This window comes from Eleutherodactylus coqui, chromosome 11 (assembly GCF_035609145.1).
Source record: "Eleutherodactylus coqui strain aEleCoq1 chromosome 11, aEleCoq1.hap1, whole genome shotgun sequence".
In the NCBI taxonomy this organism is placed as follows: domain Eukaryota; kingdom Metazoa; phylum Chordata; class Amphibia; order Anura; family Eleutherodactylidae; genus Eleutherodactylus; species Eleutherodactylus coqui.
In genome coordinates this window covers 117,847,170-117,875,062 of record NC_089847.1, presented here as the reverse complement: position 1 = coordinate 117,875,062, position 27,893 = coordinate 117,847,170, and the positions used below count along the sequence as shown (strand labels likewise).

The following is a 27,893-nucleotide window of genomic DNA, read 5'->3' as shown; positions in this document are numbered from 1 at the left end:
AGACCTGTCCCCTGATTGGCTCAGCGCTGAGCCAATCAGGGGGCAGGTCTGACTCACACCCCCTTCACACCCACTGCAGGCCGGCCGCGCGGAACTCCGGCTGCCGGGAGCAGGTAAGTATGTATATATTCTTTATTTTAACACTTTTCTAGATGAATTGCAGGGAAGGGCTTATATATTTAAGCCCTTCCCGACAATTCATCCCACACTCGCCCGCAGCGCATTGCTTTCAATGGAGCGGGCTGTATTGCCGCTCCATTGAATGCAATGCGCTGGACAGCTCCGGCCCGTTTCTAATGAAACGCGGCTAGGAGCAGATTTTCGGGCACCGGTCACGCGATTTGCGGATGCGCATCCGTCATGCGATCCGCAAATCGCGCGAAAAAACACCCGTCTGACTAAGGCCTAAGAGCGATACTTTGCTTGCGTGAAATGAATACAGACTTGTAATGAAGATGACCATGAATGAAGTTTAGTATAAGCTTGTGTGAATAGGAAACGTATACTCATGCTGTTATTTGTGTAAATGTAAGTTCTGTAATTGGTTTGCAGCGAGTTTGATTGTTAAATGGTGTTACTGTTGTGTTTTCAGTGTGATAATGTCATGTAAGAGGGGGGGGGGGGGAGTTGTTGACAATCTCTATGTGAGACCTATTAAGGAAAAATATTACAATGATACTACACAGTTAGCTGTAGGAGTCTAGAAACAGTTAAAGCTTTGTTTATCTTACTTCATCCCCTCTCCTTGATAAGAGAAATTCCAGAGGGGAAGTTGTTTAGGTTGGATGATCAAGCGAGTCTGCAGATGGTTGGAGTAGTAGTAGTTGCGTGAATTTTTATGCTATGCAGTAGGCATTGCTTGTAGAGAATTATATAGTTATTAATATTTATATGAAAGAGAAAGACTTGACCGCACAGATGGATGAAAGTTAATGACAAGTGTTCAAGCTGTGATGAATGTAAAAATGTATGATTAAGCTTTTCAACTTCACCTACATCCCATAGATAAGTGATGCATGTTATACATTGAGTTTGCTGTTTCCACCTGTGGGCAGGGACCAAATACCACCTGCTGCTGTCTCCGATACTGGGATTATACTTGCTTCACGCTACCTGGTAATGGGACCAAGGCAGACTACGGGAGACTGCCTGAGGGATACTGTGTGGAGAGGATAACAGTAAAGGGCACGTTGTTTTCTGAGCAACAAAGAGCATGCACAGACGAGTGGTGGTTGTGTGGTGACAGCCGGCTAAAACAGGTGCCAGGTACAGGCCCTGGCGGGAATTGTGCCTTGGTATAGCTGATAATGCCTGTGCACCTCATGACCTCCAAGGGCAATAGTAGGGCCTGTCCAGAGAACTTGGGACACCTCTCCCAAAGGTTCCTTTGATGCCAATGTTTACATTGACGCAATCGGGGGCCCAAGGGGGGTACCGGACGAGTATAAAGTGAGAAATCAGATAGCTGCGGGGTTTGAGTCTCTTCTTGCATGATGGGTAACAGTGGATAAAAATGTAGACTGGATTAATTACATATACTATAACCAACAAAGATTTGTTGATTATACAAGAGATGCAATCATAGGCCTAGTGGAACAACTAGGACCCACCTCACTTAATGCATGGCAAAATAGAATGGCTCTTGATATGTTGCTAGCAGAAAAAAGGAGGAGTTTGCAAAATGATTGGAGGATATTGTTGTTCTTTCATTCCTCATAACACGGCACCAGATGGTAGTGTTACCCGAGCACTGGATTGGTTAAATGCATAATAAAATAAATTAGCTAAATACTCTGGTGTAGACGATCCATTCAGGGACTGGTTGGAAAGCTTGTTCGGACACTGGTCACAAGTCATATACTCCCCTCTAGTCTCTGTGGCAGTATTTGCCTCCATTCTAGTACTCTGCGGTTGCTGCTGTATTCCATGTATCCGAGGACGGTTACACTTCCATCACCAAAACCATGTTCCAAAATATACAAGACGACGAAGAACAAGATGACTTACTGGGTCCCGTATCCACCTCTGTAGGACAAGTGATGGTTAAGCGTTCTATAAAGAAAGCGCCATTTTATTTGATGATTTTAAAGTGTGACATTTTGATTCCAGTGTGTTCTGATTGGACCGGAGGATTGCTCTAAAAAACCGATTGACCCTTCAATAAGTAAGATTTTATATCATGATGGACAATAATCTCTATGATATGAAGAAAGAAAAAAAATCAATCGGATAATAAATCAAGGCCAAATTTCTCTCGGGGGCAAGCCCAATTTCGAATACAATTGGTAAAATAAGTTTGTACATATGAATCAATGTAATACTTTTATATAAAATAATTACATACTTAGTTTTGAAGGGTGAACCCAGATCTTCTGGTAATAAAGCTTCAGGCCTAAGGAAGCCAGGGGGTCTGTGGTAAAGCTATTTTATATATGTATTTGAGACCTAGTATTACTAAGATACTGTATTGATGTATTAATCTAAAGTGGGGAATGTTAAGAAAACTGTAGATCAATGTATCAGTTAATCATTTTTGCTATTAGATTCTAGACTAGGAAGATATAGAATGCTGCTAGTATAAATAGTGCAGGGGTTAAATGAAACCATTTCTATATACCAGCGAGTATATGTTACTGGGTAAGACATAGATAAGATAGTCCCTCAGACCCCCTTCCCTTGCATTCCTTCCCAGTGAAATAATAATGGTTTCTTTGTATGCTATAGTTAACTTATGTTAATCATTTTAGTTGTAGCCTATCATGTGTTCTTATTACTTTTGGAGGAATCTACTTTTCCTGTGATGTCATTTATGATATATAAACCACATGCATCTTTGAATAGATTAGAAATCATTTGATACCGCATCAGGCTGGTGTGATTTGTATTTCTCCTGAGAGTCCATGCTTCTACACAAGATCTGAGATTGTCTTCTCCTTGGTAAATACACAAATTCCCCTTACACTGCTTATTAAACCCTGTAGATAAACCTGCCCAGTCTTACTACATGACATCCTGATGGGCGGTTCAGCAAACATGTTTTAACACGTTGACAGTCCCCAAGTATTTTGCACTCCCCGCCTGCCGATCACCTGGAATCTTCCCCTGTGCATTCTTGTCTGCTGCAAAGACTTGAAAGTGGAATGATACGATTGAACATTCTAGAGGGGGAGGACTACTGAGGATACAGTGTGGTTACAGAAGTTGGGTACAGTGTGCCACCCTGCGTGCCCTACTCTAGCGTCGCTCTTACAGCCAAACTGCCCACTTATTATCCTAATTTACTATAGCTGGTGACTCAAACAAATATATATGGCCAAAAATGTCATCAAGAGATAAAATGCAATCGTTTATCCCAGTATAACATGCAGCGGCTTTATGAACGTTTTAAGTAAATATACCCACGATGCTTGTTCATCAACTGATTTGCTCTTTTATGGAGACGAACAATTGTTGTAAGTTTCATTCGACCCCATATTAGCAATCTTTGCTCAGGCAAAACAACCTTAAAAGGGTTGTCTAAGATCTTTTTTGTTCCCTCTATATAAAACTCAGCTCGCCCTTACCAAAAAAATACAGTCATATATCCCCCTCTCCCTTGCTGTGCCGCTCGGTCCTTGCTCCTATTGGTTGATTACAGGCTGCAGTGTAGCCTGTTTACAGGACATCACAAGCTGCTGCAGCCAATGACTGCTCGATCGCTGCAGCAGCCTGTGATGTCCTGTTAACAGGCTGGGCTGTAGCTTGTAAACGTAACATCACGGGGAACACCTGGAGTTGCAGCGTGGGATACAATGGGGGAGAGGTGAGAATATGATTCTTTGTTGTTTTATGGCAGGGTTTTATAGGGAAAAAAAAAAAAAAGATCTTTTAATCAGCACCTACTGACATGTTATGTTGTCATACGGCAATTATCATCATGGCAGATTATCCACCAGTGTAAAACCACCCTTAATAATCTTTACTGTTCTTATGTGGAAACCAGTAAGCGTGCAAACTCCATTGTAAACAGTGCAAGGGAGTTCATCTGTTAGTTTGAATGACCTGCAAAGCCCGAGCCACAGGTTCGAATCCAATCAGGACAACATCTGAACTTTAGGGTATGTTCACATATAGAAATGATGTGGATTTTCTTTTGTGTCAAAAACAGCATAAAAATCCACATATTGATGCTGATTTTGGTGTGGGTCCACAGCAGACTTCACCCCTTCTATTGAAAGGGTGAAATCAACATCAATGGTGCAGTTTTTGACACATTTTTTGATGCAAAAAATCAGCACCATTCCCCATAATTTGTGAACATAACTATAAAGAGGTTTGCCAGTTCTTCAATTTTAGATCAGTGCCGTCCCGACTCTTGGCACCCATGCCAATCATCTGTTTGAAGGGGCTGCTCTGTACAGCACAGCTCAGTACCATTAGTAGCGGCGCTGCCTAGGAAAGGGAATGCAGCTGTAGCAAAAGACAGAGCTGCCTCTAAAAGTACAGATCTGTGCCCAAAAAACAATGAAGGGGCCACGTCGCTCAGCAGAGTGTTGCAGCACCTTCAAACAGCTTATCAGCGTGGATGCCGAGCAATGGACTTCTACCAATCTAAGCACAGGCCATCAATTTTGAAAAGCCAGAAAAGGTTTTTAAAAAGGAATTTTTGAGTTTTTTTTATTATTATTTTTAAACCATATTCCCCATGCAACAACATATGAAAAAGTCATATGCACACCTCTCCCCAATGCATCCAGCCCCACCGCACTGGGCCTCCCCCATGATGTAATGTTTACAGCCTGCTAATGGGGCATCACAGGCTGCTACAACGGAGCGTTGTCATTGGCTGCAGCAGTCTTCGTCGGTACACAGGTTGACTGCAGCCTGTAAATACTGGGCACGGAGTACCGAGCAGCGGCACCACAGATGCAGGGAGGAGAGTTTGTTATGTTGTTGCATGGGGAACATGGTCTTGGAAAAAAAATCCGTCTTGGATGACCCCTTTAGGTTCTCATACATTTGGCTGCCTCCCACAAAAGCCTGTGGTAATGGCACACATTTTGTCCACGTTGTACGGTGGTTTCAGGGTTCCTGCATAAGACACTCAAGAGTCAAAGTTATTGTTTTATTTCTTAAAGGCAATGTCCACCCTTGCAACTATTTCTTTTATTGCCCCAATAAAAACGAAGCAATAAAAGTTTTATATAGGCGCACACAAGGTGTAAACGGAGTGACATCACTAGTCATGGAAGAGGTTCTTACCTGCCACCTCCACAATCTGGTGTCGGGCGATATCGTAGTAAGGGTCATCCCAGCGCAAGTGTGTGAGGGGGTCAGGCGAGGCCTTAGAGTCTTCTGTAATGGGGGAAAAAAAAAAAACTTTAATAAAGTCCTGCACATATTCCCAGAATCCCAAACATATGAATGGCATTAGCTCCACAATGGAATGGACTAATACTTAGAATAAACTGTACCATGTTAAACTGTACTTTTGCCCCCCCTTGCCAAAACATCTGTAATTTACAATTAAAGGCTCTGATTTTTCCCAGAAACAGCACCATGCTTGCTTATAGGCCGTGTCTGGTATTGCAAAGGAAAGCACAATATAGTGGAAGCAGTAAATGCATATATGTAATATCTGCCTAAAACATGCAGCGTTTTATAGTTTGTTGTTGAACTGCTAGACAACGATCAAGAACAAGAGATAGAAGTGTTCCCAGTGAGCGGCCCATGTAAAAGCCCCTTTACACTGCTCTAACGGTCTGCATTTCAATCTTCTCCCTTTTAGTTAAAGCTTTCCCTCAAACTGAAGACCGAGGGGACCAGGATGAAAGGTCAGCTGCTACTTTCTCAAGGTTTCAAAGGAATTTTTTAGTTGTTTACAGAACGTCCATCAGATTCCAGGTTTTTTTCTTTGCCTCTCTGATTAGCACCCCTTTAATCTGAAGCAACCTGCAACCAATGAGCCACATATGTCAAACTCAAGACTCGCAGGCCGACTCTGGCCCACCATGTCATTTTATGTGACCTATGAGATCCGGACGCAGGACAGCCTCTTCTAGATCGGAGGGTCCTGGCCTGTGCCAGAAAGACCCTCTGGCGCACTGGGGACTGGATTGAGTACCAGGATTACGGCCAGCATCTCAGTCCTACACTGCGATATCAGGTGCATGTGGACTGACTGCTGTGGCTGTTACTGCAGCCCTCGGAACCTTTTGTTTGCCCCCCTGTCCACTTCTCCCACTGAGCCTATCCTGCGGTATAGCGCTGCTTGCTGGGGCTCAGACCATGAGAGGGCCTATCCATCCCGGTTGGTCCTCGTTACCATTTTGCAAAGGACAGTCTGTTCCAGCCCGCCTGTCCATACCCTGTGAGCCTGCTGCACGGATCACTGAGGACGTTGTGATACACAGCTGCTTAAGCCCATGAGTAAGGGCTCTGTCCTAAGGAATTATTTGGAAGCCTTTCACTGGATTCTGCTGACATTTTCCCTTTTCTCTGACTACCTGGAAGTTTAGTGTCAAGTGTCTGTGTTGTGGGACTTGTGCCTCAATTTTTTAGGACTAGAATCTTGCTCTGGTCTGTCTGTCCCACCCATTTAATATATCCTTAACAGTCTTGCAATTACAAACAGCTATGGCCGCTGGTCATGGATGGCGGAATTCCTCACCTCCTCCTGCCATTGGTCGTAGCAAACAGCGTGTCCCCTATGTTGTGTGTGTCAGAAGATGTCAATTGCTTGGTATCCAAAAGAGAGAGTGCACAGCCAGCCCACCCCTTAAAGGGCCAGCATCTACCCACCTCTCCCATCCCTGGCAAATTCATGCAGACCTCTACTGTCAGTCTTCCATGTGATTTGCTTGTATTAACCTGTGCCTGAACCGCCCAGCTTTCCTGACTTCTCCAATCCTGACCTTGGCTCGTTATTTCACTATGCTTTTCTCTGTCTGCTACCTGTCCTGATTTTTCAGTCTGTCTCCTGATTATGTAAGAATTCCAGCTGTCCTGACCTCAGCTCTGTTCCATATCTATGTCTCGGTCTACACTCACTGCATTATGAAAATCCTTGTGCAAGAATTCTGCCTGACCAAACCTCAACACTGTTATACATCTATGCCTCGGTCTACATCTTCCAGTACTGCGCTACTCTATACCTGACCAAGTTGCATCAGTTGCCTCTTTCTGTTAAAGGTCTGGGGTTCCCTGCAGCGAAGACCATATCCCAATTAGTGGGGTTAAAGGGTGAAAATCGTGGACCCCCAGTTGCAGGCCTCATATTTAGCCCAAAGTCAAATCACTTTAGAGGCACAATAGATCCACGTCCGCCTGACACTGACAAGTAGCTCCCGCCATTACCTGACTTGGGGAAGTCCTGCACATCATCAGAAGGCCAGTTCTTGTCATCGAGAGATGCCAGCTTCAACTGGTCCAGGGAGTGAGTGGTTTCATCTCTTTCCAAGTCGTCCTGCAGATCTGACAAAGCTTCAGAAGTCATCATGTGCTCTGCAAGAAATCAGAAAACCGAACAGTTGTTTTATCTTATTAATCCCAAATTCCACAAAAACATTGGGACAGATTTAATAATCCTATCTAATAATTAGACGGTGCAAACTTTTAAGTGCTGGACACCCATCTCAACGATTATAATACTCCTCTACCGTCACACAAGAATGATAAGTGCTCTCTGAATGGATGCAGAGCGTGCCAGAGATCTCTCAAAAAACGCCTCACATCACTTTAGGGAATCATTAGTACCGCCATCACTGTGAAATACATGCTTGGAGTTGTAGTTCTGCAACAGCTGGAGAGCACCGCACTACCCGACTAAAAACAGAGTATTGCAGGAGTCCTAAAACTGTGACTCTTAAACCTGCAAAAAGTCCCAGAGTGCCCCGATACACAGCAGACTATCTCTTATCAAGACTAGAACTTTCCCAAATCTTGACCAACTTGTCAAATATTCCATTGCTTCTCATTTGCAGGGTGGCAACCAGTATGGCAGTCAGTCTCTGAGAAGGATTGTCACCCAGCTTTCCCAGACTACAGAATGAAAAATGTGGCTATTGATGCAGCAATCCATCCTTTACTCCCACATCACCATCCACCCAGATTTTGGCCAATCGCCACTCCAAAGTGTCGCCCATCAGCAGCGCCATCTCTACCTCTTCACAGCGACAAGACGCTGGGCAGGAGTTTGCAAACCCAAGTAATACCCTGAAGGCTTGTATGCAGCCGCCGTTGTACTCCCTAAGATTTCACACTGGAAACTGTGAGCTCAATCGGCTTGGACTTGCCAAAATATTTTCTCGCTACTTTTCTGAAGCGCTCCACTGAATTCCCTTCATTTGCCTGATCCAAATAAACTTACTGCACATGTTCTTCACTCAGGTTTTAAGGATACTTTGACCACAATGTGGGCCGCACGACCAAACATTGCTGCATAGCCCTGAGACTTCACACTCTCACAGATAGCAAAAAATACACTGCGGATGGATGGATTCTTTGCCATCTGTGGGTTGCAGCAACTTGTGATTCGCACTGTAGCCCCTTAGACTTCTAGTTAGGGCTACACGATGGCGTTGGCTATGACATTGGTCGTGTGATGAAAGATTGCTGTGAAGTCCTGTGACCTCGAACTCTTGTGGAAGTCAATGGGATCTCAGTGCAACTCACAACTTGCTGCAAACCACCAACTGCAGGGAAAAAAAAAAAAATCCACTGAGGTTGGAATTTTTGTGATCCAAGAGTCGCAGTAACTGGCAACTCTGCGGGTGCCTTCAGGGCTCCTTCACACTGGCGATCGCTATATTGTCGCAAGAAAAATCGCGGCAAAATCGTGACTTCTCTCCTGCGATTTTTGAGCATCAGGCAGATCGTCGTTTGATTTTTATGCCTGCGGACATGGAACAATAAAGAAATTATCGCTCAGTTGCTGCTGGCATTTACAGTTAGTGATTATCGTCCCCGAGATGCCGCGAAAATCGGAACGATTAGCATTTAGTGTAAAAGGGCCCCAAGGCTGAAGATACAATGCGATGCTTGTTTGCGCATAAATTGCGGATTGGCCGCAATGGTTCTCGATGTTATGCGACACAGGACTGCAAGCCACCTTGCAACTACTGCAAAAAGATCTGGTACTGCCAAAAGGTCGCCCATGGCGTTGCTTCCAACATGGTAACCTTGGGGTCGTTGATTTTACCACAATTCATACACTACCAAATACCAGCCTTAGGGCTCTTCGACGCATGCGTTTTTCTTGCGCGTTTTTTTTTCACACAATATCACTGAGTTTTTTAAACGTGAATGTCAATGGGACTTGCTAATGTTAAAAACACATTGCACAAAAAAAAAATAGCAAGTAGATCCATTACTAACAAGGAAAACTATTTTCGTGCGAGTTTTTGCGAGTATACCAGCCATGTAAATACGACTTAATTCCACGGACAGCACACGGGCCCCTTATAGCCTATGAGGCCATCTATACACATGCATGATTTTCCACATGGACTGCTGGTTCGGGTAAAATAACCCATGGACAAAAAGATAGGACATACAATATCCGTGCATGTGTAGCATCTGTGTAGATCGAGCAGCACACGGATGGAAGAGTACAGCATACCAAGCTTTTCTGTCCACCCTCCCTTTTCCCCCTTCCCAAAAAAAAAAAAAAGTTGTGCATTCTCCCCCCCCCCCTTAGTGTATACAAGATTTGTTTCTTAAATGCCTAAAAAAAAATAAAAGAAAAAAAAAAAAAAAACAAAAGAAAAAAAAAAAAAGAACAAAACTTTGTTTATATGGACTTTACTGGGAAAACCATTTACTTTTATGTAAAAACATAAAATGTTTGAAAACGTACAGATTTACACTAAACAAACGAAAGGAAAAAAAAAGGACATATATATTAAAATTGCATCCACTTGTATACCATCTCCCCCCCCCCCCCGAAACTTACATGCTAAACGTACATTAAAAGTGTGATGTGAACAACCCCATAACCTCTGCTCTAAGGCCAGATTCACACAAGTGTATGCGTATTGCGCACGCATGAATGTAGCGTTTTTGCGGAATGAACAATGCTTTCTTCAATGCGCTTTGGCATATGTTACTGTACTTTTTGCGCCCGCAAGGCATGGTCATTTGCGCACGGCAAACAAAGACATATTGATTTAAACGGCTCATTAGTCTAATTAGTTTCAGATGTGTTCCAGCACAATAAGGGTTTTTTGCACACTTACGTTTTTCTTGCGTGTTTTTTTTCCACTGATTGTCAATGGGACTTTCTAATGTTAAAAACGAATCGCACAAAAATGGCAAAGCACCAACTTGCGATGCGATTTTAACATTAGAAAGTCCCATTGACAATCGCGTGAAAAACCGCGCAGGAAAAACGCAAGTGCGCAGGAGCCCTTACGCAGCGTATCACGCATCTCCTAGCGTATTGTAGCGCCCTCCATTGCCTGCTATGGGACCTTTGGTGCAGGAAGGCAGAACATGCTGCGTTTTGTTTAACTGTGTGACCAAAATGCACAGGACAAATACGCACATGTGAATGAACCCATTGACATTAACGTGTTCTACTCTCCACATATTGCGGGGGTAAATTTTGCGCGTGCAAATATGTCCGTGTAAATCTGGCCTATATATGCGAGCTGCGTCTGAGAAACGGAGTTACAACTTGGACTGGACAGCAGACGACCCCCGTCCACGGCTGTCCGACATATGCAGACGCTGCATGTTGCATGTCCGATTCTTATCCGTTAAAACAAATGAGAGTGGATTTCTTTCACATAGTCTGCGTGAAAGAGCATTTGCACGGATTGCTAAATCGATTATAACGGCCGTATACTGCACTCAAATATACAGACAGCACACGGCTCAAATGTACGGCCCTAATTCTGACATTCTTCACATGAACCAGGAAGAGTAGGATGAACGGAGCCATTGGCTTCCAAGTAGGAAAGCTCCTACACCGCATGGAATTGTAATGTCAATTTCGGTTTTGCATTTCTGCATTCTGCAGAACTAATAAGAGATGACGGCGGTCAGGAATGTTTGGAAGAAAATCTCAGAGTAAAACAAACACAAAAGTCTATAGTCAGCTTCTACCAAAACCTGAAACGGCTGATAACAGGGAGCAACAGATTGAAATCAACCGTACTGCTTAGTGGATATACTTTAGGCCTAGCGGACCTAGTTTATCAAGACAGGCTAGAAGTATGACGGGCCTCGTTGCCCCTAGCAACCAATCACAGCGCAGCTTTCATTTTACCTCAGCAGTTTCAGAAATGAAAGCCGAGTTCTGACAGGTTGCTAGGGGCGACGAGGCCTAGTGTCTTCCTGAGGGATCCCTCCCACACTAAAGCCCAGTACAGTGTCTGGCGGGGTGCGGGGATTCAGTCTTCGGTGGTCTATGAACCCCTGCGTTACGTCTCGCCCCCTCAGGCCTTTTTCCTTAGAATCGCACTATGTATATTCAGAGTATTCCTTTAAGGTATTTTCCAAAGGAAAAAATGGCTGCTGTCCCAATAAATGATACACGTAAGCACGCCACATCGATATTCATAGAAGCTTCACCTTAGCAAGGACGAAAAGACAAGTATCACCAGAAACGATGTGCTTTCATGCTGGCCACATCACAGCCGAAAATGAAGAGTAGCCACAATCAAGTAGTGACCAAAATTTGTGTTTTCTTGTCCATTCACACGAGCTGCGTATATACGCCGCAGCGCGAAAAACCCTCGGTCGGCATGAATTCTCAGAATTACTTCTAAGGCTGGGTTTACACAGGGCGGATTTGCCGCGGAATTCCCCTGCGGCCACTAATCCCAGGATTGGCCAGCAGTATGGACAAGATTTGTCAAACATCTCGCCCACACGTGGCGGACAATCTGTTGCGGCAAAGCCGGCATTAGCCGACGCTAGAGCGTGGATTCCCGGGGCGCGGGATGTCCTTTTTTTTCATGCTGCGGCCTCACTCCTCTCTATGGGAGAGCTGGCCACAACGGAAAAGCATGCGGCAAAGCAGCTAGGTGCCGTGGGTTTTTCGCTGCGGCAAATTTCCACGGTGAAACCGACCCATTGGGAGCCCAGCATTATAGCTAAATAAAGCCAGCTGTCGTATATTTGCAGCGTTGACGCAGCTAAACTCCCTCTCCCTCCCCCTCCCCCCCCCCCTCCCTTTTTTGCCGCCAGCACTATCGGACGAAAGCTAGAGCAAGACCCATCTTTCCCGGCAGCATATAAATTGGGTCGCTGATTTCGGTCGCACATGTTCTATTTTTTCCGGTGCAACATTTTTATGCGGCTAAAAATGGGTGATCTGAACAAATACATTGGAAACCGTTGCTTCAGACGGTCGCGATTCTTGGCCGACGTATTTACGTAGCTGCGTAAAAACGCTTGTGCGAATGAGGCCTTAAGGACAATGTGACGCTGCGAGATATTACATGCCGGGCCAGTGGCTGCCACAATACGGCTGGCAGAGCATGCTGTGACTTGTAGTCATGTAGTAGTACAGCCTCAGGAGAGAAGCTGTTAGTCAGGACATGATGCAGGCCCTTATTCCGTCATCCATCTTAGCCTGACAAGTACAAGATACCTTCAGCAGCGCTGGCACCATGCCCAGGGCTGGCGGGTAATAAATGTTAAAATGCACTCCAGTCTGACCCTGTGAGGACTTTTACCTCACGAGTCACTCGCTAACCAAGGGCTGGGCTATGTGCGACTAAGAGAGGGCAAGGCGAGAAACCGCACTGCCGTTACCATAGTGACTGAAAAAAAGACGAGGGCCGAAGCTTCCTGCCGCTCTCATAGACAACGACTATATAAAAAAAAAGAAGAAGAAGATCGAAATGCCAACATCTGTAGACTTCCACTCTGAGGGGGCCGCTACGGTGGTCTGTCCGGGGTCTCTTAAAGTGACAGTGCTTTAAAGTTTTTATTTAAATACAGTGGTGTTGTATTACAGGCCTTTGGCTGCCTTTGTGAATGGAGAGGCGCCGCACACGCTTGACCACTACTCCATTCAGCGTCTATGGAGATAGCCGAGAGCTGCGCTTGGCCATCTCTGTCCATCCTAATAGAAATGACTGGAATGGTGGTTCTTGTGATTACAGCAGTTGGAACTAGTGATGAGCGAGCATACTCGCTAAGGGCAATTGCTCGAGCGAGCATTGCCCTTAGCGAGTACCTGCCCACTCGAGAGACAAGGTTCGGGTGCCGGCGCGGGGGAGCGGTGAGTTGCGGCATTCAGCAGGGGGTGCGGGGAGGAGAGAGGGAGAGAGAGATCTCTCCTCCGTTCCTCCCCGCTCTCCCCCACAGCTCCCAGCCCGCCGCCGGCACCCGAACCTTTTCTCTCGAGCGGGCAGGTACTCGCTAAGGGCAATGCTCGCTCGAGCAATTGGCCTTAGCGAGTATGCTCGCTCATCGCTAGTTGGAACCCTTTGCGGCCCTCTTGGCTTACCCATCCCAACATAAGTCATCTACTAGTAAGTCCAAAGATACGCCATGTGCATGCCACCACAGGTCTTCAGAAGGCCAGGAAAACTCAGATTTGGCCAGGTCTTCTGCTACTAAGAACTCTGTCTGGTTTCTTCTCAGTCCCATTCACATCAGTGGAGTTGAGCTGCAATACCACCATCTTTTACCCTCTTTCTCCCCTCTTAACCATTACATCCTTTTCTTTTATCTACATCCTATATATCTTTCCTCCAATATGTTATACTTGTTCTGAGTCTAGGATCGCCGCGAACCGATCCTTCCTTTGAGACCTATATAACTTATTAGATTTATTCGTTCTACAAGTAACCTATATAGTTTAGCAAATTGAAGTAGTTTCTTTGGTATTTTCAAGCTGATTGTTGAGTATAGACCCTGAACCCTAGTGACAAAAAAACAGAGACCAGGGAGATTCTATTGTTTAAAGTTTAAAGGGGTTCTGTCACAGAAAAAGAAAAATGCTCTACTTATCTATTCCTCCCCCATCAGTCTACTTACCAGATCTTCACCTCCTTTATCTTCTCCTGTCTCCTGTAGTCCGGGGGCTCACTTTACCTCCAGCTGCCTGATTCTGCTCCTTCCTATGAGGTTACCTACATTTGGTTGGCAGTCTGCCAATGTACGTTATGTCACAGCTCACAGGCCAGCAGGAGGACTGCCTATCTTCTTCAGAGATTGCTCATGCGAGCTGTCTCTGAAATAGATTACAATTCCTTCCTAGGCAGTGAAGCTACAGCACAGGGATGTGACCTTCACTGACCCAGCAGGAAGGAGTTTGTGATAAGCAGCCTTCATAACAAGCTGGGCCCAGCCTGCTGTGAGCTGATCTGGGGCACTGGAGAAGCTCAACCAGGAGAAGATGTGATAAGGACACTGACAGGGAAGGAATAGGTAAGTTTAGATAATTTTTTTTTTTAATGACAAAACCCCTTTAATGTAGAGCCATTCACCTGCACCGAACTCCCAGCTTTGTTATTGATTTTGTCATTGATCCTGTCATTGTATTTGTCACTTGTGTGTCATTTAACAGATATATTAATCTGATTTCAAGGTCTGTCAATCTGTATGCTAAATGTAATACTTTGAATAAACATATTTTGACAATAAAAGCTAAGGTCCGGCGGTCGAACGGCTCAGTCTCCGAGCGGAACCGAACAGCGCAGAACGGACGCATTGACTATAATGGGGTCTGCCCACTTTCTATCCAGCTGGCTGGCATTTGGACAGTGCAGACCCTCAAGAATCTCTCCTAATACAAGAATGCTGATTATTCTCAAGTATCACTATTGTTTGGGGTGAAGTTCTGCTTTAAGGCCGTATTCACAAGAGATGGACAGAAAGGGAAAATAACCTATTCATTTAGCTTAATGCTAAATTCAAGCGGGCGAGGGCGATATCTCGCTTGTCAACATGCGTTTTTCACGTGGATACAAAATGTTTTTTATTAAAAAAATAAATAAATTGGGGATCCTCAGGCGTATTTCACGCGCATCAGAGGATCGTGAGCGTTTCTCATTGAAACAGCACATCGCACAGTACGCTAGTGCCATGCGATGTCATTTAAGGTCCCATTAAAAGCAATTGGCAAGGCGTTCCGAGGGAACATCCAAAAGATATAATATACTGCAATTTATTTTTCCTCGCGAGAAAAAAACCCAAAAAGTAAATAAGTCCATTCAAAAGAATGAAGTTTATACTTGTGTGTTTCGCAATGCACGAAATTCTCACCCGTGTGAATAAGCCCTTTGACAGAGGTGTGCCAATCACATGATGCAAGGTTTGGAGAATTCCCCCTTCAATAAAACAAAGAAGCCATTTAACCAGAATGAGACAATTGTAGACGTCGTCGAGGATCAGTCATCTACGGATGTTTCATAATGAGACGGTGGAGAAGAGACGGCGACGTACAGAGGACGCCATCACCAAAGCCTTATCTACGGAGGAGGCAGACCGCAAGAACAGATTATCCTGTAGTGCTCGATGCACTACAACTCCCACCGTGCCCATCAGCCACGAGTTGTAGTCTCACAACAGCAGGAAAACCACAGGCTGCGGCTCTAGACGATAGATCTGCAACTTGTCGGAACTACAACTCCCAGGATGCCTGCACATACCAAGAGTTGTACCTCCACCGCAGCCGGACAGCAGTAGGTTTGAAGTTTGGACACGTTTACGCAACATCAAACGTTGTGCCATCCCTGCCAACCTCTGTGCTCATCATCATGTTAGGATTAGTAAACAGCACAGAATACTATTCAGTACACACATAGTTACAGTGGCATGTTGCAGGTTGGAAAGAAGGCCACTATGGCACACAGACAATGCCAACCTGTTACACTGAAGACAATGCCATCCCTGCAACATAGACTGTTCCTAATACAAAGGCTGGATCTCAGAGGGTGCCAACCAGGCAAGCCAAGAGGAAATACCAATCCTGGTTGATGGATAGGCCTTAAGGCGGAAGGCATCCCCCAAAGAAAATGCCACCCTGGCAACTTGGAAGGGTGATGCCAACAAGAGAAAAAAAATTAAATCAAACTATAGTCTGTAGATGGAGATCTAGGGCACCTCGAGATGTTCTTAGGGCAAATGCCTAAGAGTCTTAGTAAAAACAACGATGGCACATTGGCAGTGGTTAAGACTCATTCAATCATCACCTCCCAAGTAAGACCCGTACGCAACACCAATAACAGCATATCGAGGGGTCTCTAGAGAACGCCAACCCATGGGTCCTTTAAATTGGGGGAGGGGGGGGTCCTCATTGAGTGATTGGTGTTGCCCCTGGAACCTTTGCTGCGTCAGGACTGGTACTGAAGGAACCCATGGGATGGCACTGCCTGGCTCACAGGACAGCTACTTCAGAGGAGTTCAGCAACTGTGAAATACCAACCCTGGTTTGTGGAAAGGTTCTTAGGCTGAGGGCATCCCTGGTACATAAGGTATCTCTAACGGAGATGGAATCACTGACACTCAGAGGGATGATGCCAATTCTGGTACATGGACATGAAAGGGCAACAGTCAAACCATGATATGTGAATGGATCTCTAGGGCACATAAAGATGTTCTTAGAGCAAAGGTCAAGGAAAATCCACAAGCCTCGAATACTGAGGGGTCTCCGACAAAAGCCAACCATAACACAGGGAGCGGTTCTTGGCCACTGCCAACCATGGCAAGCCAGGCAAGTCTACTCAACAGCAACACTAGTAGATTGAGGGGTCACTGGGGAACCCCAATCTATAGGTGCGCAGAGCGAGGGAGACTTTTCCCAGAAGTTCTCTACATTCCCTGGCTCGAGTTGGCAGTGTATATGCGGCCAAGTGACAGCACTGCCCATGGACCCCGGAGGATGGCATTGGCTGCAGACCAAAGTGATGGCATAGCTTACAGACCCTCAAGGATGACATTAAACAGGGGCTCACAAGGATGACGTTACAAAGGCAGCCCCGAGGTTGGCACTGCTCAGGGACCCAATAGATGGCTTGGCATTACCCAGGGAGCCAAAAGATTGCACTGGCATTATCCAGGAACCTAAGAGATGGCAATGCCCACTGTGTGGCTTGGCATTGCCTAATGACTCTTAGGCTTGGCATTGCCCAGAGACCCCCAGGGATGCCATGGCATTGCCCAGGAAGCCTGGTATGCAGAGCAACAACCACCACACCTGTATAATGGGGGTGATCATCCCCGTCCAGAACACACACTGAGCTCACAGGTCTGATGTCACCCAATTTGGAGACTGATGGGTGACCTCACGAGGACCTCCTGGTCATGTGACCCCTCCCCGCCCCCTCACCTCCACCCGCCGGGTGTCCGTGTGACAGCGCTGCTCTCTGCTCCCTACGGCTCCTCCCGGGTTTTCACCCAACACAAATATCCGGGTTCTGGGCGGAAAGGGAAGCCAGGTCTCCATGACAACCAAATCCTCCCACTGTCAATACTTTTTCCTGCTGTCTCCGCCCTCTTGAGGGCGGAGCTAACTGACAGCTCTGACGTATCTCGCACTCCTTTCTGGGAACTGTAGTCTTTCTTAAGGCTGTGACTTACAGACACCCCGGCGGTCACACACGTGGACTATGGCGGCTTCTTTTACCTGTAGCTTAACAGGAGAACGTAACGAGGACAGTTGTAAACTGGGGAGGTTTCTAGGACACGGAACCAATGTGCGGGGGTCACGTTTCCTGTTGGACACTTATTTGGGAGTACTTCCGGTGAGTGCCGCATGTTTACTTCCGGTTGTGCGGCTCATGTCGGTATGTGAGTTGGTGTATTGGGGGAGCAGGAGGTGGAGGCTCAGAGGGGTCCTGGCACAGTTAGTCCTTGGTTTCTGGGGAACTACTCGTCCCAGCATGCACTGGCAGCAGGTTATGGTGGGACATGTAGTCCTAGTACAGCTGTTATGTAGTAATATCCCACCATCTATATCGTAGCGTATTCCCTGCGTCACACGAGTGTTATTATGTGCTTAGTACAGCTAACATGCTGTCGCCCGCGGGTCGGTAACATGCTGGCGGCTGGCTTAGCTTAGCTCTTGGCTGGAGGCGTAAGCACATGAGTAAGAGGGCTGTCCTTAAAGGGGCTTTCTGGCCAAAGACTATTGACCACCTACCCTCTGCTGGAGATAAGCTGATTGCCCCTCTGCTGTCAGTGCAGCAGGGCCGCACATCGGCATAGGGGGCAGCGGCGGCTGCTACACGGGTGAAACCTCCGCTTCCTTCACCGGCGACAGATGTGGAAGTTTAATGGTCACTTCAGCTCCCATTGATTTTAGTGAAGCCACATCCACTGCCGTCCCCTCTGATGAGATCCAGCCGCTCCGCACTGATGGCGGACTGGGCGATCAGCTCCTCATCGGGGGATCCTGAACGGCGGGTCCCCAGCGGTTAACTTTTGGTTAGATCATGAATAGTTTTTTCCTGGAAACCCCCCTTGAGTTGTTTACCTCCGCCTGCCGTAATATAAATACAGCACAAGAACCAAGCTCATCACACAAAATGCAGTATCAGTACCAAGCTCAGTACATAAACACGGCGCCGGAGCACGGCTCGGTGCATCAACACGGCGCCGGAACCTTGCTCAATGCGGTTGTGGAAGCAAGCTCATTGAATAGGTTTTAAAATGTCTGATCTTGGGGGCCCACCCCTGTTGGGGACCCCGGGATCACTAGAATGGAGGCTCCTTCCCCTTCTCACTACATGATTACAGTAAGGAGGAGCGTGAATGGAGGGATGATCACGCATGCACTTGGCCGCTCCAGGCGATATGTATGGGGCTGACACAAACAGAGCTCTAATGTCTTCAGCAGTCCCATAGACTTTGATTGGAGTGGCGCCTTGCATGCTTGAAGGGAACCTGTGACCTCCCTACATATACACTAAGTTATGGTGCTGTTATTAGAGGTGACAGGGAGTGGGTGATGCATTGTTCTCTTCTCACCTGCTACCTGCGCTGTCACCCGCCAAATATGGTCCACCGCACGACGATGTCACTCTTCTTTTGATATAGAGCCGCAGCAGATTTTGACACTGATTTTCTTGCGGATCCACACCAGATTAAAAGCAGAAAACATGCTGTGGATCTGCACCAAAACCTGCCCCTTGTGAACACACCCTTAATGGGGAACCCTAGTTTTATCATGTTTTACTGTAGGCTTTGTGCCACTGATATATACTGTATAGGCGGACCCTGTGTGACCACAAGGTGTTATTTGCATCAATTCCAATCCTTCCACGTTTCCTAAACACCCCACAACTTGTACACCGCCGCCCTCATCCGTGCGTCCATCATGTTAGGGAAACCATCAATGGTACTGATGCTAATGCTGCGTATTACTGGGACATGCGGTTTGGTCACCAGTCATGTCATCTCTCTGTCTCATCTCTCCCAGGTTGTATGAATCCGTCGGTCTCCTCTCAGCCTGTGAATTGGACACAGGATGCTGTCCATAAGGCTCTGTGTGACCTCCCTTCTGGCCTGGCCGTGGGTCCCTCTCTGTCGGAGGACGGGCTGGGGTTGTGGTGCGTTGGCCGAAGTCTACCCAGTGGCGCTTTCATTCCTTCCTGCAGTCCAGTCCCTGAAGATGAGCGATCAGCAGCTGAGGTGTGTAATAGACACTCTGTCAAAAAAAAGTCAAGCCCCTAGAAGAAGTTGTTGTTTTGCTCTACAGTTTGTCCTGCGGTTCCATCTCAGGCAGATCTGTTAATGATTAGAGTTGTGGCGTGATCAGATAGACGGTCTTCGTAATGTAGAAGAAAATCCTGGCAGCATGTAGAGGTGCTATATAAAATATACTCTTTATTCTCCCATCACACAGAGACAGCAACGTTTCGGCCGTGAGGCCTTTCTCAAGCCTGAGAAAGGTCTCACGGCTGAAACGTTGCTATCTCTGTCAGAACCATTTCCAGGCACTTGGACGAAAAACACTTGGTCTCTTGGCATCCATTACACGTACGGCCTCTGAACCCACTGGTGCCTCCATTTGCAGTGATGTCTTGAACAATAAAACTGGACGCTACGGAGTGGAAGCGGTTTGTCTTCAGGGATGAATCAAGGTTTAGTTTGGGCACTGATGATGGCCGTGTTCATGTCTGGAGACCTTGGGGTGAGTGCCTCAATCCTGCCTTTGCTGTGGAGTGGCACACTGCCCCCTGCTGGTGTGATGGTCTGGGGAGCCATCGCATACAACAGTTGGTCACTCCTATAGGCAGTACAACAGAGTACTAGAGCCTACATGCCTGCCTGTATCACATCCTTTATCCAAGGTAGAGACGGTACAACAGGGTACTAGAACCTGAATGCCTGCCCATATCACATCCTGTATCCAAGCTAGAGGTGGTACAACAGGGTACTAGAGCCTCCTTGCCGTACTGTATCACATTTTCTGTGCATGCTAGAGGTGGCGTTACAATCACAGAGAGAAAGTTTCATTTGATTCCAACAACTTCTTCTAGGTGCTTGATTGTTTTCTACAATGTGTGTATGCGAGGAGAAGTGGTTGGCATCCATCAGGCCTATGATTCATTGATGTACTTTTTATGCCCTTCTAGGAAGGTCCCGCCTCATTGTCATCACCGGAGGAACGGCTGTGGCTGAGGTGTGTAATATTGAGTTATGCCTTAATTATACTCTGTGTGTCTTAGGCTGTATTTACGCGAGCATAGCAGGCATCGGACATTTTATCCGTGAGCTGTTCGACATGCGGGACACCACTCATTACATGTCCTCATCTCTTACAAGAATAGGACATGCAGCAATTTTTTAAACTCTTTTTCCAGTGCCAGTTCTGTTTATCTCAGAATAGGACATAAATCGCACAGGAATATCGCCCTTGTGAATACAGCCTCAGTTTAGCTTGGAGCCTTAAAGGAATACTAACGGCAAAACTTATCCACTGTGCTATACCTAATGCAGGGGCGCAGCATGACACAGGAATTCTCTTTCTGGTAACTTTTTTTTAATTTCTAGTCGGTGTCATGGCTGCTCCTGCAGTAGATATACTTCTATAGGAGTTACAGAAACCATGAAGCACAGGATGCCATGCAGTGACATTGAGCACATACTGACAGGTTCTCTTGCAGATTACAGTTGATTGTTGGGGGTCCAAAAAACAGGACACCATTTGATCAGCTCACTTTAAGGGATTCTTCTGACAAAAAGAGGAATTGTCCAATGTGGAAAACTGTGCTTTTAAGTAACAGTTTAACCGTAAAGATTGATATACAGTGGGGAAAAAAAGTATTTAGTCAGATAGAACTGATAACACGTTCAAACAGGTGCCATTACTACAGGTAATGAGTGGAGGACAGAGGAACCTCTTAAAGAAGAAGTTACCGGTCTGTGAGACCCAGAAATCTTGCTTGTTTGTCGGTGACCAAATACTTATTTTCCACCATAATTTGCAAATAAATTCGTTAAACATCGATGGGTCAATGTGATTATTTTTTTTTTTTTCTGGATATGTTTTCTCATGTTGTCTCTCATAGTTGAGGTCTACCTATGATGTCAATTACAGGCCTCTCAACTTTGTAAGTGGGAGAACTTGTACAATTGGGATCTGACTAAATACCTTTTTTCCCCACTGTATATCAGCCTTAGATGCAGGATCTTTGGTGTGAATGGCCCTCTCCACCGCATCCTATAAATGCTCATGTCAGGTGAACGTGCAGGTCACACCATTCATAGGAACTCTCCAGAATGCTCCTCAAATCTATTTTGAACATCTTGGGCCTGACGGCACGGTGCATTATCCTGCTGGAATATCCCACCATTGTAGGTGGAACATGAAGGGCTGCAAATGGTCACCAAGCAGTGAAGCATACGGGGCATCGGTTAGTGACGTGTTTAAGGGAACCAGTGCACCCAACCCATGCCATAAGAACACACCCAACACCAGTATGTTCCCTCTTCAGCCTGCACAGTGCCTTGTTGACAACTGGGGTCTGCACTACACACAAACCCTACCACCAGCCCAAAATAGTTGGTACTGTGACTCATCGGACCACCTCACGTTACCAGTCCTCTAGGGTCCAGTTGGCAAGCTCAGGTGAGGCACAGGGTCCGGAGTCTTGGTGTTACCAGGCGCTCTGATGGGTCTTCAGCTCCCATGGAAGCTACAGAACGCTGCCCTAACCGGCGGGATATACCTGTGGGGTCTTCAGTGAATGTGGATGTGATTTCCGCCAGAGTCCCTTGCCTGTACCGATAATTCTAGCCAGATGGCATTGGTCGTGATCAATAATAATCTTTTATTTGTATAGCGCTCATTACTTATCTATGGGTGACCACTGCGCTGTCCACTGTAGGTGGTAATGCCTTCTATAGTGTATTCCCAGTACACAAGTGACACATTGGTTCCAGGAATGTCCCATCCGTCGGGCACCCACTATCATGCCTTAGTCAAACCTCTGATGATTTACATCGCCTTGCAATGACCACACTAACCAATGTTCAACCTCACTCACAAGATAACCCCTCACAACTTATACAGGTGAGGACAGTCCCAAGTATCACCTGAGATGACGGCACTTCAAAATAAATTTACTTATTACTATCCCATGACTTTTGGCATATCAGTGTATATAATTAAATTGGCAAATGGACATAACACAGAAAACTGTGGCCTGTAGTCTGGCTTCCAATGATGAAGCTAGGAATTTTAGTTCTCCATGTCCGTTGAGGATCCATTTTTAGATGAGCAGAAGCACTTCCATCACAGTAATACCCTTCCGGGATGGGAATTTATCAAGTTTATGGTCTATGCCGGTCAGCCATTGGATCCAATGTTAGCAAAGTTTTTTTTTGTTGTTGTTTTTTTGGGGGGAAGGGTGTGTGTGCTATTAATTAGTCACATTTTATTTTGAATGATTTATGGCATATAGTGAGATGATTGCGGGTTTTGCTCTGCAGTATTTCCTTCTAACTTGTGGTGTTTTGCAGATTTATACAGAGAGGTGCAAAAAAGGAAAATGTGAAGTTCTGCAGACTTCAAGGAATTCTCCATCTCCAGGTTACCGCATCCATCCAGGCTGGTTGTGAGCTGCTCCTTCCCCTAGAGACACACATGGTCTGTGACGAGGATAATGGAGGCACAGCAGCTCCATGCCCTGTATATGCGGAGAGTGACTCTTATGTCAGTGACCCAGTAGAAGAGACTGATGATGATGATGGACAGGAACGTCGGACTAAGGAGATCTTGGACAGCCATCAGCTATCATCCTTGCAGCCTGAAGTGTTGGTTGTGACTCCTCAATCTATGTCCTTCACTTCATCAGGAGGATCTGAACTAGAGGCAACGGCCGTCACTGCAGAAGAAGAGGTGGCCATGTCACCGATCATTCCAGAACTAGAGGGAGCTAAGCTGGTTGTAAATACAGAACTTACTGCGGATATTTTGCCACATGCACCTTCCAAGGCGGAAGAGTACGCCCAAACTACAGGTCTGTCTTGCATCTTCTTAAAGGGGTGTGTCTATCTGGAACTTTTATGGCGTATCCATGGGATACGCCATAAAGGTTTGATAGGCGTGGGTCCCACCTCTAGGACCCGAGCCTATCTTGAATTTAGATCCTGGACAACTGTATTCATTGGATGGGATGACTGGCTTCACTATACCATTTCCGTAATTCCCATAGAAATCAATGGGAGTTATGGAAACAGTGTAGCACTGTGAATTACACTGCTTACATAACTTCCATTGACTTCTGTTCTATGGGAGTTACGGAAACAACGTAGCCCAGCTATGCTTGGCTGGTTCTGTCATCTCGGCCGCCTCACTTCGGTGTTGCCATCGTGGCCACGTTTAAGGGCCCTTTTACATGGGCTGCTGGCACGTTTAACAAACGCGATCAACAAATGGCAAGTTGATCAGTGTTCTTTACTGCTGTTTAACATGGGACAGAGGATTGGTACTATGAGGGCAAACAATTGTTAATACTATTGTTCATCCCCCATATGGATAGTATTTGTTCGCAGCACATCCCCTTTGACACGGGGAATCTGCTGCTAATGAGTAAGCATTTTATGGCTGGAATACAAAATCTAATCAGCCAACAGATGAGTGTTTGCTCGTTCTTTGGCTGATCTCCAACATACAGTATTCAAATAGGCCAATAATCAAGCACAGGGCTGGCCTTTGGGGTATGCAATCTGTATGACTGCACAGAGTGCATCACTCCATGAAGAAGTAGGGGGTGCCACCCTGCCCTCCTGCTAAAATTGGCCAGTGGAAGGGGTTAAATTCAGTAAAAATGTAGCAAATTTGTTGTGCAAATTTTCTGCTCCATGTGCAGGAGATTTTAGGAAATCTCCTCCAGATGGCTTTTACTGTAAATGCAGAGGATTTCCCTAGCAAAATCCACATTGGAAATTCAACAGCATCTACGCTGTGCGTGAATCTGCCCTAAGGGCCCATTCATACAGGCTTATGTACACAGCCCGCACATGAACAGGAATGGGTCCTAAGGGTGCGTTCACGCGCAGCTGATTTGCTGTGGATTTTGTTACAGGTTTTTGTATGAATTTGGTATGACTGTGCACTCACACCTCTCCTTACCCAATTTTGTAAATAATACAAAATTAGGATCTTCCCATTGTGCACCGAACATATATGACACTTATTTGGTGTCATTGCACATAGTGGGCTCGGGAGTCATTGGTGACAACCAACTTTCACACTCAAGAGCCTCGATTAGAGAAAACGCCCTTTGGGACTGTTAACCCCCAAATGGTATCAATAAAACTGCAGGTCACCCCAAAGAAAAAAAACAAGTCTGCACACCACTGCATCAACAGAAAAGTAATTTTAAAAATCTAGAGACTAAAAGGAGAAATCAATTTATTTTTTTTAAAGCCTTTTTTTAATAGGGTTTTTCTGGACTATTTTTATTGATGACCTGTCTTCGGCATAGGTTAATAATAGTTGACTGCAGTAGTTATATTGGCTATCAATAGTGGAAGCAGATTGCTCTAATGCCGTGTAGCGGCTGGCACTGGTAATTGCAGGTGTCGCACTTGTTGATTTTATTGGACGATCCACCTGCAATTACCAGCGCCAACCACTACACAGTGGTCAGAGCTATGTGCTTCTGCTCCCTATGTGTTTTGCCGATGACAGCAGGTGCCCAAGCAGCTGTTCTGCGGAGGTCTCAAGCTGCAAACCCCAGCTGACCAACTATTGAGGACCTTTCTTGAGGATAGCTCATCAATAAAATTAGCCCAAAGAACCCCTCTAAGTAGTACTATGTAAGAAAAAACTATAACGATCTGGTATTGCTGCAACCGTACCAACGTACAGAATAAAGACCAAATTAATTTTAACAGCATTTTTAACCCCATTAAAAAAAAAAGGAAAGCCCTCTAGCTCCACCCCTATCTCTCCAAATATGGGGAGATCTCTAGGAGATCCCCTGTAGCTCTGCCCTCATCTCCCTCTCTCTCTTTGCTATGGGGAATTCACATGAGAGATGTTTTGTAGCCTGAAAGAACTCATAGGAAAGCATGGGCTTCATACATGCGTTTTGTAGCGACGATTTTGTAGCCCATGTGAAACAGGCCTAAAACTTCTCCTCTTGCAATCAAGCAGGAGCAGGTCAGGTCCTCAGCTGTCAGACACAGCCTAGGACCCAAAGGAGAAGAGAGAAGCGTTTTTTAACCATTCTGCCTTCTCCTTTCCCGGGTACCTAGAGCTCAATGTGCACTATGTACTAAAAAGTGGAAGTATTACTTCTACTAAGCAACCCGTGACCGCCCTAGTCAGCTCTGTTAGTGGCTGCTGTCCCACTAGGGGGATGTTTTCCCTGTAACTGCGGCTCCTATGGATGCCCCAGCTACAGTGAAAGGGCTTATTTACATGAGCGTCTATCAGTCAGGTTTTCACGTCCGGTCGATATACGCCTCTATCTAAGCAGTCGCCCTCACCGACTCTCTGCCTCTCTCGTCCAGTCCGGGGTTTGCAATGGGAGGAGGCGGAGCTGAGCTCCGCTCTTTCCTGACCAATCCCATTGCTGGCTATGGATGAGGGGCATGAGCTTAGCTCCGCCCCTGCCCACTCCCATTGGAAAATGCTTGGAGGGAAGGAAAGAGACAGAGAGCCGATGAGTGGGAGGGAACTGCTTAGATGGAAGCATATATCGGCCAGCCGTGAAATACCGGCCAATATACGCTCATGTAAACGAGCCCAAAAAGTGTGAAGAAAAAAAATAGAGCCGTAAAACCACCACAATGAGGTATAACAATGCCACCCTCATGAGCAAGGAATACATTATATGATTACTGCTTACTTCTATCAATGTGTTTCCCTTTTTTTAGAGTCCACAGATGACGTGAACAGCGAAAGAATAGAAGCCACTTCCAACACGTCCAACAATGTCTCACTAGTGAAATCTATCCATAAGCCTCAAATCAAAACCCCGATGCCAAATGTCCCTACAGATGGGACCAAGCAAGTTCACAAGAGCACAGAGAATTCCAAGACTATGAAGCGTAAGAAGGCAACCGCCGATATATCACCAGGAGGAGAGAGTAAGATAAGAGATGGCTGTACGGAGGTCCAAGAGGCAAAACCATCCGGTGAGAAGGACAAAAGAAACTCCAAGAAGAAATGCTCTGGCACTGCCGGGAAAAAAGATCAACCACAAGTTATGAAGTCCAAGGATACTCCAGAAAATCCGAAGAAGGCGATTGAGACAAAAGCGACAAAACCGAAAGGCCAATCGGAACGCAGATTCCATTGCAAAGATTGCAACAAAAGTTTCTTCCAACTCTGCCATTTGAAGAGGCACAGCTTCATACACAGCGGGTTCAAACCATTCTTATGCCCGGCTTGCGGAAAGGAATACTGCTCTCAGGAGAGCTTCCGAGCTCATTTACTAAGTCACCAAGGTCTACGCCCCTTTAAGTGTTCGCAGTGTGATAAGGCGTACGGTACCCAGCGCGACCTGAAGGAGCATTCTGTCTTACATACAGGGCAACGTCCTTACCGCTGTGAGGATTGTGGAAAGAGCTTCGCGCGTCGACCAACCCTACGGATTCACCGCAAGAATTACTGCATGCCGCATACGAGTGAGGCGAAGTCTGTCCTGCAGTGCGGCGTCTGTAATAAGCAACTGGCCAATGTCTGTTCACTGCGCAACCACATGCTGATACACACAGGGGAGAAGCCTTATACATGTTCAGACTGCGGCAGCACATTTCGCCACAGAGGAAATTTGCGCAGTCACCAACGATTGCACACCGGTGAGAAGCCTTATAAATGCCAATACTGCGGAGACGCGTTCCCGCAGCAGCCTGAACTCAAACGCCATTTAATCATCCACACAGGGGAAATGCACTTGTGTACCATATGCGGAAAAGCATTAAAAGACCCTCATACGTTGCGCGCCCACGAGCGACTACACACAGGCGATCGCCCGTTCCTATGCAAGTACTGTGGAAAATCTTACCCCATTGCCACCAAGCTCAGACGGCATCTTAAATCCCATCTAGAGGAGAAGCCGTTCCGTTGCCACGTGTGCGGGATGGGCTACTCTTCTCAACATAGCCTAAACCGCCATCTTCACAGCCACAGGGGTGAAGGGCAGAAGTTTTATGTTGTTACTAAAGAAGTGACGATGGAGAACACTGAGCCAGGGCATGCCCTACTGTTGGTGCAAGTTAATCAGAACTCGGAAAGGATATTGGTTGCTGGCTGCACTGAGAGCTCGGATCTGGGTACATCGCCGAGTCCATTGCTCCCCATCGGTTCTGAGACTTTGGAGGTCCATTCAGGAAGGGAGCATGAGGATGGGATCCTACAAAAAGAACATAGCCCCAGTGTATTACTGGTCCCTCAGACTCTTGAGTTCAGCACCGTTGCTGAGGTGGTCGTAGAAATAGGGGTGTAATTTCCAGCTTCCAAATTGTCTATATAAAACATTTCATCTCTG

At 46.2% G+C, this 27,893-nt stretch overlaps 2 protein-coding genes across 3 annotated transcripts in view; one reads left to right on the top strand and one right to left on the bottom strand.

Moving 5' to 3' along the window:
- Positions 1-17,390, bottom strand: part of ARHGAP1 (Rho GTPase activating protein 1) — a 49,196-nt gene extending 31,806 nt beyond the window's left edge. The window contains exons 1-3 of the mRNA XM_066583385.1: positions 17,270-17,390; positions 7,336-7,482; positions 5,242-5,334 (exon numbers count right to left, since the gene is read on the bottom strand). Of these exons, the coding sequence (XP_066439482.1) occupies positions 5,242-5,334; positions 7,336-7,477 (235 nt within the window). The 5' untranslated portion in view covers positions 7,478-7,482; positions 17,270-17,390. The remainder of the gene's footprint in view (positions 1-5,241; positions 5,335-7,335; positions 7,483-17,269) is intronic.
- Positions 17,391-17,487: 97 nt separating this feature from the next.
- On the top strand, positions 17,488-27,893 carry ZNF408 (zinc finger protein 408). Of its 2 annotated transcripts, none has more exons than XM_066583384.1 (5): positions 17,488-17,684; positions 19,361-19,572; positions 20,520-20,566; positions 22,909-23,408; positions 26,278-27,893. In XM_066583384.1, the coding sequence occupies exons 2-5, from the start codon at positions 19,366-19,368 to the stop codon at positions 27,849-27,851; spliced, it is 2,328 nt and encodes a 775-aa protein (XP_066439481.1). In that variant the 5' UTR covers positions 17,488-17,684; positions 19,361-19,365; the 3' UTR covers positions 27,852-27,893. The 2 variants fall into 2 exon arrangements, with proteins under 2 accessions (XP_066439481.1, XP_066439480.1); XM_066583383.1 differs by lacking the exon at positions 17,488-17,684 and adding an exon at positions 17,695-17,726.